General features: G+C 36.9%; 1 protein-coding gene across 3 annotated transcripts in view; it reads left to right on the top strand.

Moving 5' to 3' along the window:
* The window catches only part of LOC306845239 (septin-9-like), a 67,019-nt gene that overhangs the window by 12,781 nt on the left and 37,814 nt on the right, over window positions 1-16,424 (top strand). For 2 of the 3 annotated variants that reach the window (XM_079377923.1, XM_079377921.1), the window contains exons 2-3: window positions 10,196-10,460; window positions 11,515-11,864. In XM_079377923.1, the coding sequence (XP_079234049.1) occupies window positions 10,294-10,460; window positions 11,515-11,864 (517 nt within the window). In that variant the 5' untranslated portion in view covers window positions 10,196-10,293. Of the gene's footprint in view, window positions 1-1,350; window positions 1,727-10,195; window positions 10,461-11,514; window positions 11,865-16,424 lie in introns of those variants that run through there. The other variant, XM_079377922.1, reaches the window with a different exon arrangement.

The raw sequence follows: 16,424 nt of genomic DNA, 5'->3' as shown, positions 1-16,424 counted from the left end.
TTGTTTTTTAAACCTGCTGTTTTAACTGGTTTTATGATCCATAAAATAGAAATGTCTGAGGCCCACTGTTGGGATTTTGCGCATATATATATATATATATATATGTGTGTGTATGTATATATATTTTTTTAAGAAGCACACCTTCTGATTTAATCTCTGCTGTTACGCCTCTAAAAATTACTTTCTTATCAAATGTCTTTCCTCTATCATGGCACACTCTGCTTTTTCCTTAAGTGATTCACAATTTACATATGGTTAGATTGGTTTCAATCAACTTTGAAACCTTAGTTTTATATTATGTATTATTTAAAACTATGATTTTTAATAGTGTCTTCAATAGTAGTGAATCACTGATATTTAGACTGGCGGCATGTCTATACCCTGTAAGATGATTTACATAACATATTTGAGCAAAAGAAATGCAAAAAAAAAAAAGCCAATTATTTCTAGAACCTGATTATTATAGGCTTATTTTGTCTGCGTCATCAGTGACCCAGAAGGAATAATCATTGTGGTGGAGTACTCCAAGGCATTTTTTATTCTTGGAAATGGAGAGAAGGTGGAGCAAGCAGTATCCCAATGTCTTTCACATACACTAATCAAAGTCCTATTCTACCTTAGATGTGTAAGGACCTTAGATGTGTAAGGTTTATGTCAGAGGTCATATATCATCATGATTTTCTTTTGTGTAATGACATGAAGACTATGGGCTGAATGTCACTGCTTTAAAGAAATAGTTCACCTACAAAAATAAAAGTAGGTGAAAATTTACTCACCCTCAGGCCATGCAAGTTGTAAATGAGTTTGTTTCTTTTTTTCAGAAAATATTTTTAAATTTAGCATTACATCATTTGCTCACCAGTGGAACATCTCAGTGAATGGGTTCTATGAGAATGAGATTTCAAACAGCAGATAAAAGCATGCTTCACAAGACCTTAATTGATAGACTGAGTCATGTGGATTATTGTGATGATTTTATCGGCTGTTGGAACTCATTCTTACTGCACTCATTTACTGCAAAGGAATCGATTGGTGAGCAAGTGATGTGATGCTAATTTTTTTTCTAATCTGAAGAAACAAAGAAGAAACAAACTCCTACATCTTGGGAGTGAGTATAATTTCATACATGCCATCCAGAATCCATGTGGACACAGTCCATTTTACATTGTAACTTTAATTTTTGTAATGCATAGCACTATCTACTGGACCTAGGAAATATTGCAATGCAAATTCAGCAGTATCAAACTCAGTGATTTAAGTTTTCTCTCATTTTCTTTCAAAGTGAGGGCATGGGGCTGTTTACAGATAGTCACATGGCTTATCCACATCTTAGAGACACAACAGAGCTTCAGTGTCAAAAGAGGTCAAAAGAAAGACGAAAGAAGATCGAATAAAGCCATATGATCAGCACATGTCCCTGAAGTTCCATTGGATACACTTGTCAAAGAAACACTCTAAATAATTCTAAGATCAGTATCGAGGGAGAAAAAGAGAGAAGAAAAAGAAAGAAAGAAAGAAAGAAAGAAAGAAAGTGAAAAACAAGAACAAAGTGAGAGAACAGAGAAAGACAGATCGAGAGAGAGGCAGAGAGAGGGGGAGAGTGACTAAACTCTCGGAAAAAGCAAAAGGGGAAGTCTGCAAATAAAGGGAGAGGAGGAGAAACGCTAGAAACCACATGTGGCTGTTAGGAGCCATAATCCAGCTATGGAGCGAGACAGAATCGCTGGTAAGTAAATCTTTCTCTCTCTAGTTTAAAAGACAGCTGAGAATGAGAACCCTCATAAATTGATTTGAACTTTGTTTATTACATCAATTTCCTTTGGAAAAACTACCATGTATATACTTTGTGCAGGTAGGTCAGGTGGTGGTCAGGCACAGTTAAGTGTGAACACTCAGTACTCTCAGTTTCTGTCTTCTGCTGTCTGTCGAGTTTGGATCAAAGCAGTTTGTTGAAGTAGTTACAGTACAGTAGTTGGTCTGAATAAACTGTATTCTGTCACTTGTGTCTACCTATTCGGAACTGTTTTTTTTCTTACAAAAAGGAAATCAGTTTTCCAAGATGCAAAGTGCAAAAATCATTATGTTTGGTCTATGTAGATTCATGTGGTGTCAATGTGGTGCTTTTCATTTTTAAGGAAGACACATGACCAAGGGTGTGAGTTTATCAATAAGGAAGTGGAACCTTCCTAACTCTTTTTTTAGTTTCTGCATTGCAGCTTATTTCTAATTCTCTCAAACTGCATTTCAAGAATTTTCATCTTTTCAGTTACATATAGTTAAATACATTTTACAGGTGAACTTATTGGCATCAGTGTTCACTTTGAAGGGAAATATATATATATATATATATATATATATATACAAAAGTTAATGGAGTATGTGTGTGTGAGTAACAGTGAGAAGGTATACCTTGCTCAGCAGAATCTCCCATAAGGATTGTGTGTGTATCACACCGCGGAGCAGCTGTGCAGGGAGGGGTTTGCTGTGTGGCATGCCTCAAATCTTTGGAGCTCCAGTAACATCAGCTGTTCTGGTTGGCAATGCCACATGCCTTACACACACTCTGATATAATATATTGTGTTTAATTTATTCATCCATTAGTTTTGCAAACCATATCGCTCAGTCTTCGTATTGTTGGTCAGAATGTCATCATGTGTTTTAAATGTCACATTATGAACTGATATTGTAGAACTGGATTGAATTTTAATTGCTATGCAGTTTAACAGGTGACCACAGAGGGGCATTGGAGCTTTTCTGCATCAGAATATTATAAATACTGTAGATTCAAATATAACTTGGTAAAAATGATGACAAAGGATGAGATGGAGTCTGTGAAAGTGTCAGGGCATTCGTCTTTGTGTTGAAAGGTTTTTGTATTTGTGTAAAGCTGATTGTGTTGTGTTGAAGTGTGTGTGTCTGATATCAGGGCTGGGAACAGATTTCCGAACAGTAAATTCAGCTTCATCGAGGAAGTTTTGGGCAGAGCTACTTCCTGTTTCTGCATATCCATTGGTTTGCACATGTTGCCATGGTAATTAACACACCGCATTGTTTTGAAAGTGATACGGCAGAGAATCCTAGAACTTTTTGGCCCTTGTGTCTCCTCTCAAGATTATGTTACATGTCAACACGTTAGCATAGTTAAGATAACAAGCACAGCGAGAGAAACACTGATCATGTGGTACATGTAGATAACACTGGATCCTATTGTGGAATCAGAGAGGGCTATTTTGAGAATGTAAAATGATATTAAATGTAGTGCTGTCAAACGATTAAGCGTGATTACTTGCATCCAAAATGAAAGTTTTAGTTTACATAATATATGAGTGTGTACTGTGTACACACACTGTGTTATTATGTATATGTAAATACAAAGAAATGCATGTATATATTTAAGAAAAATATGTTTTGTTTATATGTTAAATATTTTAATATAGAATATAAAATAATTCAATTCAAGTTTATTTGTATAGCACTTTTTACGATACAAATTGTTGCAAAGCAGCTCTACAGGAATTTAAGTTTCCACAATATATTTATATATTGCAGAACCTTAATATATTTAACTTATGGCAAAATTTGGTAATTCTGTATGTTGTCTGAGCATTGGCATCCTCTGATAAAATAATATAATATAAATATCTAAATGTATATACATGTAAATATTGTCTATACTGTATGTGTGGGTATTTGTATATACATAATAAATAAACATAAATATTTTATGTAACAAAAACTTTTATTTTGGATGCTATTAATTGCGATTAATTGTTTGACAGCACTAATCAAATGCAATTATCTGAACTTTAGTGTATTTTTTGAACCACTTAAATAGGACTTAAGTATGTCTTTATATGCAATTTCATTTAAACGTCTATAGTCTTTAAAATATGGTTAAAGTATATTGTCAAATGCTCTAACAACTAACTGTTTTCAGTCAATGGACTAGTTACAATGATACACATATACTGTGTGTTCACAGACAGCATCTGGATAACTGAAAAATCACTCATCCAGCACTTTAATGACATGGTTGTGTAATTTCTATAGCCTTTAAAGTTAACATCCTGCATTCAGTGACCTCCAAACCGGACATTCAAGTGCTGGTCTTGTTCCATTAAAGTGGCGTAATGGGATATCCTGAATGACTCATGACCTCACACGTGTACACAGACACACACATATAAGACAACACCCTGTCAGTAATTATTACTCTGATATTTTATAAGAGAAAACTCAGTCTTACCATTTAGAAATACTGGTGTTTAAGGGCTTTGGATAGCCGCAGATTTGGCAGAGAGATTTAGAGAAAGAGTAGCACAAAATTCTCTCAACATTACTCTGTCCCTACAGACAAATCACTGTGCAAATATTCACTTTAAATGTACAAGGTAGTTGATGGTTGTATATGTGTGTTCATGCACAATAGTTATAATACCATATTGTAACTACTGTACAATATATTGAGTGTTTTTTGTTTTAAAGTCTTTTTTTTGTAAAAACAAAAAAACAAAAAGTAGTTTTAAAGATCCTATAAAAGAGGAATGATTTGATTTTTGATAAAAAAAAATACTTATGACCCCCCCATGAAGAAACTTAAGCTGTATTTCAAGGCCCAAGGTAATTTTAAGGGTAAATAGGACTTGTCATGAGGGATTTTCGCACTGCTCTCCCCTCTGAATTATCATTATAGCTTTTAACCATTTCCCACCTGTAATTTAGAAGCAGGATTTGTACTGCTTTTTACCCAGGATTATGACATTTATCTCCAGTGCAGGATTAGCACTGCTTGTGCTGTGTTATATGTGCAGTCTTAGAATATTATGGCTAGATGCTTAGCAACAAACAACTAATCACACCCAGGTTTCTATTATGAATGACCCAGGGATAACTATTTAATGATTTCTAGAGTGAAAATCCCACTGGGGAAGAAAGAACCACCAAATACAAGAGTGCAGAGATAAGAAAGCCGGTTATGGGCTCTTTCTTTGATATTTGATTTTCTCTGTTATTTAACAAAATGCTCTTTTCATTCAGATGAAAATGTTTATCGCACCAAACATTTATCTTGGCGTGAACAGGCCTCTAGGGCCAACAACAACAATATAATAAAAAAGTCATGTTAATATTGGTGACAATCTCAGTATATCTTTTTTCTTTTTTGGAAAACTATACTGTCAAATATAATTTAATAATTTGTTTTCAAACAGGTATGTTTAGCATTGTCTATGATCTCTGTCCATCACTTTACAAATCTCTGTCACAACTTAACAAATTTTCTGGCATACTATGCGACTAGTTTGTTTTAGTGGATGTACGTTGAATGAGTGTCCCATATTGGTTTGATTTCTAGTAAATTTTCAAAAAAAAGTGCATCCTTGCATGATTTGTGAGCAAATGCTGCACATAGCCCCTTTGATTTCAGAAGGTTCTCTTATCTTTTATGTTGGCAAAATTTTAATTATTATTATATTTCTTCTTCAAATTATGGCCTGTTTTCTGTTGGCTTCTAATTGACACCATATTCCCTTCACTAAGCCCTTTTCTGAGGAATGAAACAAATGAAAGCTGATGCTTCTTTAGTTCTATGAAGGGACTGGAAATATAAGTCTATCTATCTTAATGGTCTGCCCTAAAGCTGTCATGAGCCTCAGCGCAGAGGCCTTGTTAGAAAGCCAAGAAAAATAAAGCTCCAATGAAGGTTGGCTGCTTTAACGTATGCTTGTCTGGTTCTAAATTGAATGATTATGCGCTGCTCAGGAGAAAGACTTTGGGACGTCAGGTCATATGATTTCAAAAGTTGAACTTTTTTTACCATTTAGATGTGTTTAGATATTCATTAGTTAAACAACCTAATTGCTTGTTTACACTTAGTTTATTTTACATCTGCAGGGTGTCTAGTATGCATGGCGGTTTTAAGTTTATCATGGTCAAACTAACACAGCACTATTTTGCAAGAGAAAAGGTTTCCCCATTGATGACCATTCAAAAGTAGTTGTGTTTTGTGATGGAATAGTGGATGTTTAACTAGTGCCCAATTTTTTAGGCTTTTAAAAGCAGCTCATGTAGGATTTTTTCTGATACTCACTGCTGATATTCAGGCTTTACTTTACAAACAGAGGCCTCAAATTTGGGATTTATTTTGATGGGTTACTTGCTTGATGCAGGGAGCACAAGGAAATACTTCACTGGTAACACACACCTGGATGAAGTTTATATCAGATTTTGAAGGTATAATGTAGCCGGGTTTTAATACGTTTACATTTTCTCACATTGGAAATGTAGTTTCCAAATGTTTCCCTTTCTCTCTGTCCAGTTATATCTGTTTGTGTGTGTAGCATGGATATGTTGGATCAGACTCAGATCAGGATGGCATTTATATCTTAGTATCTCTGAATTGGTTTAAGAGCAGTTGCTTCTGAGAACAGTAGATTATAATGGAAGTAGGATCTTATAGGATATCTATGAACAACTACAGCCTCGCATTCATATTGTTCTGGCATAGATTTCTTCTTTGCGGTTTCTATTTTTTCTCAGTTTTTTACTTTAATTCCAGGTGCGTGGGATGGACAAACAGAGTGCTCCCATTATCCCTCAAAAGCATGCTGGCTTTTCTTCAAAAACCGAAGCCAAAAGGAGCTCTTGGGCTATACTTGGCCCAGCCAAACAGCTGTAGATACAACACTGAACCATATAACATGTAAAAGCAAATCGTTTTAGTACATAAACAGCTGTTTGAGCAGGTTTCTGAAAGGCTGATCTATGGGTTGCGCATCTCTGAAGTTTTATTTGGAACAACCCTCAAGAAAATTGGGTAATAGTTAATATAAATAGCATTATTGTATAATGGGCACTTTTGACCCCATGAACTTTTAAGAATAAATTCCTTTAAAACACACTTTTCACATTCTCACTAGTTTATTTCATGCATCACAGCTGTAGAACATGCATCACGGCTGAGTTCTTTTTCTGAACCCACATGTACAAATATCATTTGTACTAACTTAATACGACACAAAATGACAGTTGTGAAAACAACTTCAGTAGCATTTTATGTATTATACATACAAACAGTTAAATTATATAGTTGTTCACAGGAGCATAGAGCAGTTATATAAAGAAAACACAAATAATGACAGATTATCAGTACGTGACAAACACAGAATCAGAATGAGCATTATTGGCCAAGTATGTTTACACATACAAGGAATTTGTTGTAGTGACAGAAGCTCCACAGTGCAACAGAAAGACAGCAACAGGACAGGACACAGATAATAAAAGAATAACAACAATTAACCAAAAGGCAATGTACAAAGCAGCAAAAACACAATATATAATATAGACAACTATGTATGTACAGGTCAAGTATGTGCAAATTAGAAATGAGAAAATAAAGATAAAATTAGTGAGTGTGGTGAATGGATAATGTATTATAGTTGTGTGTTCCACGTTTTTTGTTGAGTGTTCATGAGATGGATTGCCTGAGGGAAGAAACTGTTCCTATGTCTGGTCGTTCTGGTGCTCAGAGCTCTGTAGCGTCGACCAGACGGTAACAGTTCAAAGAGGGAGTGTGCTGGGTGTGAGGGGTCCAGAGTGATTTTACCATAGAATATTTTACCATATATTCTACATACAATATATATATAAGTTATATGTTTTGTTAATCATTTAATGTTTGTGTGAGTTTGTGTTCATTACTGAGTGTGAGAATCTCTTTCAGGGACTTTCAAAGCACTGTGACTGTTGCAGGCACTTTGGCAAACTCATGTACATGTACTGGGAAAGTTTTTGTCTAGAATATCTGGCTCATCTTAAGAGAGATTGCATTTTCTTCCAAGTCATAAACAACTGGGTGGTGGGATTTTGAATCCAGTGGCAGAGTGGTTTGGACATATACTGGAAGTGAGTAAGATACTTAAATGAGCAGTTCAGATTTTATTCAATTGTTAAAGTTTATGACAGACTGCTATTAACTTTACTATCAAGCTGTTAGTGTGAGAAAATGTAACTGTCTTTCAGCAAATCTTGTGTTTAACCATTTATTCGGATGCCATTAAATTAGAAGGGCAAAATAAATGTCAGCTCAAGAGTTTTAGTTCTCTCTTCCATTATGCATTACATTTTCCATTCAAAGAATTGATTCGTTCAAAAGGGAGACTGGCAGTTGCTGCTTGGTCAAGTAGCAGCATCCATAATGCACATCATATGTTCTTGTGAGATGCTTTTTTAGCCACAGCAGTTTGAAAGTGTGTAGGCCTGTATTTTGTTAGTGGCAATTTTTTAGCCAGCATATAAAAATAGCAAGAGTAAAACTGAAACTATGCTATCTAACGTACATCCACAAACAGACACAAGTCCCTTTAACAAGATACCGTATACTACTGAGACAGCTTTGTATGGAAACCCATTACCACCACATAAGAAGAAGAAAAAAATATTTGGTAAGGCAACTATTTTTATGAGATAAATTGAAGAAATGTTTTTAAAGTTTTGTCAAAAAGTCAGTTGTGACATAATTATGACATAAAAAGTCAATTATGATTTTAACCTTGTCATAATTATGACTATGTTATAAATTAGATTTGTCTTATTATTTTGACTTTTTTTATGTGGTGGAAACTGGATTTCATAAATTTGCAATATGAATTAAGCAGATATAGAGAGCTCTATAGAATTGAAGAGTGTTCGGTTGTTCTCTGAGTGAACTGGACTGCAGTCCATGATGAGTTTGATTTGACTGTCAGCAGGTGTTGGTGCAGACAATAATACATTATAGAGGAAAGAATAAAGAATAACAGCATTGCTGCTTTTGTTACACTTATAATTGCACACACACAAATTTTGGGCATTAAAGCCTTTGGCCACCAGTTCATCCGTCTTGTCTTAGAAGATCAACTAAAATGCTTAATTAAATAACAGAACCAGAGCAGCTCCTCAGGACATTCTTTGACCAACACTCCAACAGTGATGCTGGCACTGCCACCAAACAGGACATCTGCATTCAGACAAGCATGAAAAAACAGCACACTTTACAACAGGCCATGTTACTGATGTGGTATGACCTGGTATGAGATTGTTTCTTGTTTTAGGCTTGTGAGGCAAATGCTTATGGTTCATTCTAAGATTTACTGTCTGAGTTATGAATCTGATCACACATGTAGGTCTGACCATGTCCTTCTCACTTTTGTTAATTGGTGAAATAGAGTGTTCTCGGTGCTCATAAGGCGGTTGCAGGCACGATAAAAGTACAATAAGTAAGTACAAGTAAAATGAGAGAGATTTTGATAAAAATGGCCTGGTTGGTAATTTTTATGGCCAGTGTTATCCTCACATATTCGCTATTGCCAGGTGTGGCAAAACGTTAATAACAGAACAATGAACATTATCTGTTTTTTTCTGCAAGTGCCTGAGAGATTATGAAAATGAAATTCCTATTCCTCTACTGTCCAATTTACAGTATGAATATCTCATATCCAAGTGATGGTCTTTAGCAGAAGATGTGAATTGATGAGGAAAAGAAGCAAAAATGTATTTACCACATCTTCAACTTGATATCACAACAATAATATTGTTGTTAATATTTTTCATATTTAACATGTCATTTTTCTTTTGCAAAAGCAAAATGATACCTCCTCATTTTAGGCAGGCAAATCAAACTTGACCTTCTGAGAAAAGTTGAACTACCTAATTATTTCAAGGATAAACTGAGTATATTGTGCTTGTTATTTCTGCTTATATTTCATCCGTTATCCAATGTTTTGCTTAATTTTACAGTCACTGATATCTAATAAATGTATTTCTGTACACACTATTGCTGTTTTAGGCCCAGTCTTTGGCCAGAGCACTGAATTTGGCTGTTCCACCCACTGAAAAATCATTATAACATAAAATGGTGTTTCATAACCCTTCTGCGCTGATAAGTGCATCCTTACCATGTCACTTACCCTCTGCAGAATATTTGCTGTAGGTTTGGGCAACGTGTCTCACAGTCTGGATGCCCTCAGCCTTCCATTACTTTGCTAACACTATTAAATATAATTGTTAGGTTGAGTACATAATTTGTATTTTAAACCTCAAATCTTTCTCTAGAATTTAATGGTTAGATCTACATGTGTTAACTACAGAAGATAAATCTAGGAATTTAACACAATAACTTCCAAGCTGAAGGTTTTCTAATTTGTCCTTTTCCTGCAGCCCTGAAACGCTCATTTGAAGTGGAAGATGTGGACTCTGCCTCGCTCTCTTCATCTCCTCACACACGGCGAGCACCATCCAATGCCCAGCGTTCGGCCATGTCCCCGACCAGCGGACGGTATTATGAGCTGGGCTCCAATGGTACCAAGCCCCCTGACACCTCAAAGCCCAAAGCTCGAACCCCTGAACCGGTGTCACGTAGGACAGAGCTAGGCTTTGACATCTCATCCAACAACAATGGCAAAGCTTTTGAAGGCTCTCCCAGGTATAAATTAAAACATGTATAGTCACAATGTATAGACCCAATGTCCCTGTCAGTTACTAGATTTTATTGGCAAAACCAAAATTGCCTTGTGTGGAATTGTCTAGCAATTCCAGCTGTGTGGTCTTCCTGTGGTAAAAGTTCACAAACAGAATAAAATAAGACTCGTCTCTTAGCAGACTGGTTTCAATATTGCTCAAAAGTCAGAACATGAAAGTGTAAAACTGCATTGGTTTTGCAAGTCCAGGTGTTCCAGTTCTCTCAGGATTTACAGCAGCAACCTCTGATTTTCATTAAGGATAAGTTAGATCTGTTTTTGGATTGATTCATTTAGAAACACTGCTGTCACTATTGTGTGTTACTCTGAGAGACGTAATGATTTTGATTCTGCTTGGTTTTGGTCATTCAAAATTATGTTTGTCGGTGGAGCAAAAATACTGAAAAAAAAAAATATTGATATAATATTTCAATATCAACATGAATGTGATTTGGTTGTAAGTAAACAGCCATGCTGATACTGAGTAAAATGGCATGATTGTGAATTAAATATTGTTTTTATATGTAAAAATTAAACTTCATAAGTATTTCACTATTTGGCAGGTGGTGGAAAATTTGTACAATCTCATTTGTACGTTTTTTACAACTTGCTCTTGCTGCCCCGGGGGTTGGGTTTAGGGGTGGACCTTCATGGTGACATTTTTTCAACAAATCATACATTTTTGTTCAGTCATACTATACTAATTCATATGACATCACCAACTTGTACAATACTTATGAATTCACACTGAACAGTTTTAGAAACCAGAAATTAGTACTGAGTGACTTTAAGCACCAGTTTTTGGTTTGATTCTGCTCAGACAACAAAAATAGTGCTGGACAAGCAGAATGATGCAAACCGTGAAAAAGTGATACAAACAGTCACAGTGCTGTTATATGAAATATAAGCACTTTTGACCAATCTAAAGAACTAACTGTTGTATAATGGAGATTAGTCATATCTTGTGTAATGGATGAAATGCAACCTAAATAAACTAGATAAAATGTTACTGTGTCCTAGTCCTGGCACAGCTCGGTTTGGGCTGAGGAGACCAGATGTCTTGAGCCACAGTAAGACGCCTGAGACGCAGAAACACTCAGTCACCTTCAGCAAGACACTGGAGACCATTGCCCCCATCACACGTGCAGCATCTACCATCGTTTCTCATGCCAGTGCTAAACTTCCAGAGACCACCTTCAGGAAAAGCGAGCCACCGAGTCCTGCAAATGGATCAGCTAGAAAGCCTGAAATCGGTATCACCAAATCAACAGACACCAAAGGTCATGACAGTCTTCACCATCCACCAGTTACAACAAGGTGTCCATCACCTAATCACGTTGGACGGAAATCCCCTGGTTCTGACGGGCACAGTAAGTACAATCCAATTATTCAAATGTGAAAATTATTCAGAATGAAGCTCTTGGAAAACCACGCAGCTGGTCAATTGTCTTGTGTGACAAAAAAATAAATAAATTCCATGCATTCAAAGTGGCACACGTTATTTTGTTAGTAGTATTTTCTTTGGTCGTCTGTCCTGAGGTGCCCTGGTCTGTGGTTGGATACTATTATCTTTAACCTCATCTCTTGCTTTAAAGGGAATTCAAACACTGTGTGAAGCGTAAATGTGTGTCATTATTGAGATAAGTTCTTCTAGTCTTCTGCGTCATGTCATTTTGACTTTCTGAACTTCATCCCCCTTAGCTTGAGCTCCAAGCCTTTCTGTTCTGTGTTTGATCTCAGCTGGACACTAACTCTGACATCCTGAATGAGCCGTTGCGTTTTGGCCTTTACTGTCCATGAGAAATTAGCAAGATGCAAATGAGCCATGAGTGGAAGAAAGCTCCAAGGCAGCCACAGGTTTTTTACTCTGTCTGGACTGGAGCCTTTTAGTCCAGCTGTGCTTCAGACAGCCTTCATACTGAGACGTAAACATACTGTGGTAACTCAGAATCACAAAGGACCCAAGGTATAGGAGAACCGTGCTAAATGAGAAGGGAAATGGTCATATTTGAGTCAGTGCAGCTGTGGAGTATCTGCAAACTTTAATGGTATTTGTAGTTGAAACTATCAAAAACATCCAGAGGCTGTTTATGCCAGACTTCATTTAAAGTTTAAAATTGTTATAATGAAGACCGTTGTTTATTTAAGGAACATTAAATTTGATGAATATGCTGTCGGTTGTGTTTATATTTGGCATGATATAAGTGCTTTCTATTTTCTTCCAAATTTACATGCATCTTATGGAAGGTAGAACTAACCTTATGGCTTAAAATCAGGTCATGTTTTTACTAGAGGTTACAACAGGTGTGCAGCCTACAATTAGCTTACCATATCTGACTATGATGTATTTGCAGTCTGAAATTTTCTCTGCCTTTCGTGGTTGTGATATGGTTATGATGTCACAGCAGCTCACACGGAGGTCGTTGCTATAATAAATTAGTAAGGAAATGTCTACATATATCAAGTATAGAGCACTGCATTGATAATGTATTTTTGTACGCCAGCCCGGAAGTTAGCATCACCATGGTTCCCTTGGCAATAACCCAACAGGATTTTTCTACTGGCTTTTGGATTTTTGCAGAAAATAAGCACTGTGACCAAATAAAGTTTATGATTCTTGGTTCATAAAGAGGATTTTTGAAGAAAAACAAAATACACCAAGGTCACATGTCTTCAGCATGAGCATTACTAAGCTTCCGACAACTCTTTTGTGTGTGTGTGTGTGTGTGTGATTTAGAATAGTTTACCAGAACACAATTCTAAACACAATGAGGCTGTAAAAGCAGACTAGTGAAATTAATTTTCCTGTTCATGTTGTTTATTGTCTCTGACATCCTCTGTAGTCTCATTTAGCCACTTCTTTGGTAATTGTATTTTTAGGCGCTTCAAAGCCTGCAGTCTGTGCATTTGCAAGCAAGTAGTCAGTACAGAATTGATGCACATTGAGTAAAGTAAATGGTGAAATACAGTAGTGTGGTCCTGTTTTTATTATTTTTGCATATTTGTCACACTTGAATGATTCAGATCAATTTGTAATATTACACAAAGATAACCAGAGTATGTACAAAATTCAGTTGGCAAGATGGCAAGTCGTCCAGGTACTGAAGCTGCAAAGCAGCCCCAGACCATCACACTACCACTACCATGTTTGACTGTTGGTATGATGTTCTTTTTATGAAATGCTGTGTTGGTTTTATGCCAGATGTAACGTGACATACACCTTCCAAAAAGTTCAACATTTGTCTCATCAGTCCACAGAATATTTGCCCAAAAGTCTTGAGGATAATCAAGATATTTATTTGGCAAATGTGAGATGACCCTTTGTGTTCTTTTTGGTCAGCAGCGGCTTTTGCTTCGGAATGCCGTTTTTGCCCAGTCTCTTTCTTATTACTGAATCATGAACACTGACTTTAATTAAGGCAAGTGAGAGCTGCAGTTTTTTAGATATTGTTCTGGGTTCTTTTATGACCTCCTGGATGAGTCGCCGTTGCGCTCTTGGAGTAATTGTGGTAGGCCAGCCACTCCTGGGAAGGTTCACCACTGTTACAAGTTTTCTCCATTTGTGGATAATGGCTCTGACCGTGGTTCGCTGCAGTCCCAAAGCCTTAGAAATGGCTTTAGAACCCTTTCCAGACTGATACATGTCAACTATTTTGTTTCTCATCTGTTCTTGAATTTCATTAGATTGCGATGTGATGTGTTGCTCTTTAAGCATGCTTTACTTTGTCAGACAGGTTCTATTTAAGTGATTTCTTGATTCAGCAGGTCTGGCAGTAATCAGGCCTGGGTTTGGCTAGTGAAATTTAACTTAGCTTTCTAAAAAAATGTGGTTAGTCACAGTTCTTTCATGATTTAAAAGGAGGAGGCGATTACTTTTTCACATAGGGCCAGATAGGTTTGGACAGCTTTTTTCCCTTAGTAAATGAAATCATCATTTAAAAAATGCATTTTGTGTTTACTTGCATTATATTTGTGTAATATAAAAATTTGTTTGATGATCTGAATCTTTTCTTTTCTGAACTTTTTCACATAGGGCCAGATAGGTTTGGACAGCTTTTTTCCCTTAGTAAATGAAATCATCATTTAAAAAATGCATTTTGTGTTTACTTGCATTATATTTGTGTAATATAAAAATTTGTTTGATGATCTGAATCTTTTAAAGGGCACCTATTATGCAAAATCCACTTTTACATGGTGTTGGACATAAATGTGTGTTGGCAGTGTGTGAACACAACCACATAATGAAAACACATGATAAAAATCCACCCACTCCTCATTTTTTTATCCCCTTTAAACCAAGTCAGTCTCACTAGGCCTGCAGTTTTGATTCTTACTGCAGTGTGACTTCACATTTCGGAGGGCCGGGCCACAGGGGTTGATTGACAGCCCTGCATTGCTATAGTTTCCGCCCTCAGCAGTTACACTGTCCTTCATTTTCTCCGCGCTCGAGCAGCTGTAACGTCAACAATGTCTGGCAAGCAATCCCCGTGCTCTGTTTGGATGTAAGACTGAATATAAGAGTCCTCATTTTCTCCCAACATCTGAGCTGCTGAGGACGCTGTGGATTACTTTCATTTTTCAAGGTAATGCGCCTCAAAATCTACCTAAATACGTATATCACTCCAGACTCCTTTGTGAATGTCATGTCGTTATAGTGCTTAGCGTTTTAACCATATTTGTGTGCGTACATTAAAGGGTTACTCCACCCCAAAATGAAAATTTTGTCATTAATCACTTACCCCCACGTCGTTCCAATTTAAGATATTTTAGATGAAAACCGGGAGACTTGTGACTGCCCCATTGACGGCAAGTAACTCTCTTCGTACGCTCTTCTGTATCAGCCGCAACACAAGGATGCGCTATTTTTGTTCAAATCAAAGTGTAAATAACGTAGAATAGCATCGCATCATAAAATTCAGATTGAACCACTGATGGCAGATGGACTATCCTGGCGATACTTTTCTGTGCCTTGACAGTGAGAGTTACTTGGCAGTCAATGGGACACAAGCCTCCCGGTTTTCATCTAAAATATCTTAAATTGTGTTCCAAAGATGAACAAAGCTTTTACGGGTTTGGAACGACATGGGGGTACGTGATTAATGGGGGGTACGTGATTAATTTTTGGGTGGAGTAACCCTTTAAGTATTTTAACTAATAAGCGCCACACTTGTGAGTTTAGTTCGCGCCCGTACCGTACCGCTAGATTCGTTCGGTAGCGCGGCCGTGCGGCTTGATCCATTGATACATTGGTGCGAGCTCTGTAACATTGTACGCTACCCACCCGAAACCACCACCCCCCACCCACACACACACACACACACACACTACGTGATTTGTGCCCCCCCTAGAAATTTAAACCCCCGATGGAGGTGCCCTGGCGCCAGCTCTGCAAAAATATGTACGGCTAAACACCGGTTCTCTCACTCTCAGTTATGTTGCTTTTACCAGCTGTTTATTGCTGTTGATATGCAATGCAAAGACTTCTGAGAGACTGGGCGGGAATATGCAGCTCATTTGCATTTAAAGCCATACACTCCCAATCAGCTCTTTTTTATACACACCCCAAAAATGACATTTTCCAGCTGTTATAATAAATGATCTGTTGGGAATTTTGGGCTGAAATTTCACAGACACATTCTGGGGACACTCAAGATTGAGATTACATCTTGCAAAAAGGGGCATAATAGGTGCCCTTTAAGTGTGATAAATATGCCAAAAAAAAAAGTAAAAACAGGAAGGGGGCAAAACCCTTTTCATGGCACTGTATGTCAGTACTGCCTGTGAAAATGATAGCACAAAAATAGCTGATTCAATTCAATTGAGATCTAGCATCTTGTCATCTGTGTGTACGATATTTAATCTCAGGAGCTACTGTGCATAGTGAACTGTAAAGCATGTTGGAAAGAAAATGTATGCTGACAAGTTCAAAG

The sequence above is a fragment of the Barbus barbus genome (genome assembly GCF_936440315.1).
Source record: "Barbus barbus genome assembly, chromosome: 25".
NCBI classification, from domain to species: Eukaryota; Metazoa; Chordata; class Actinopteri; order Cypriniformes; family Cyprinidae; genus Barbus; species Barbus barbus.
The sequence above is the reverse complement of the archived record's forward strand: the minus strand, read 5'-3'. Positions and strand labels throughout refer to the sequence as shown.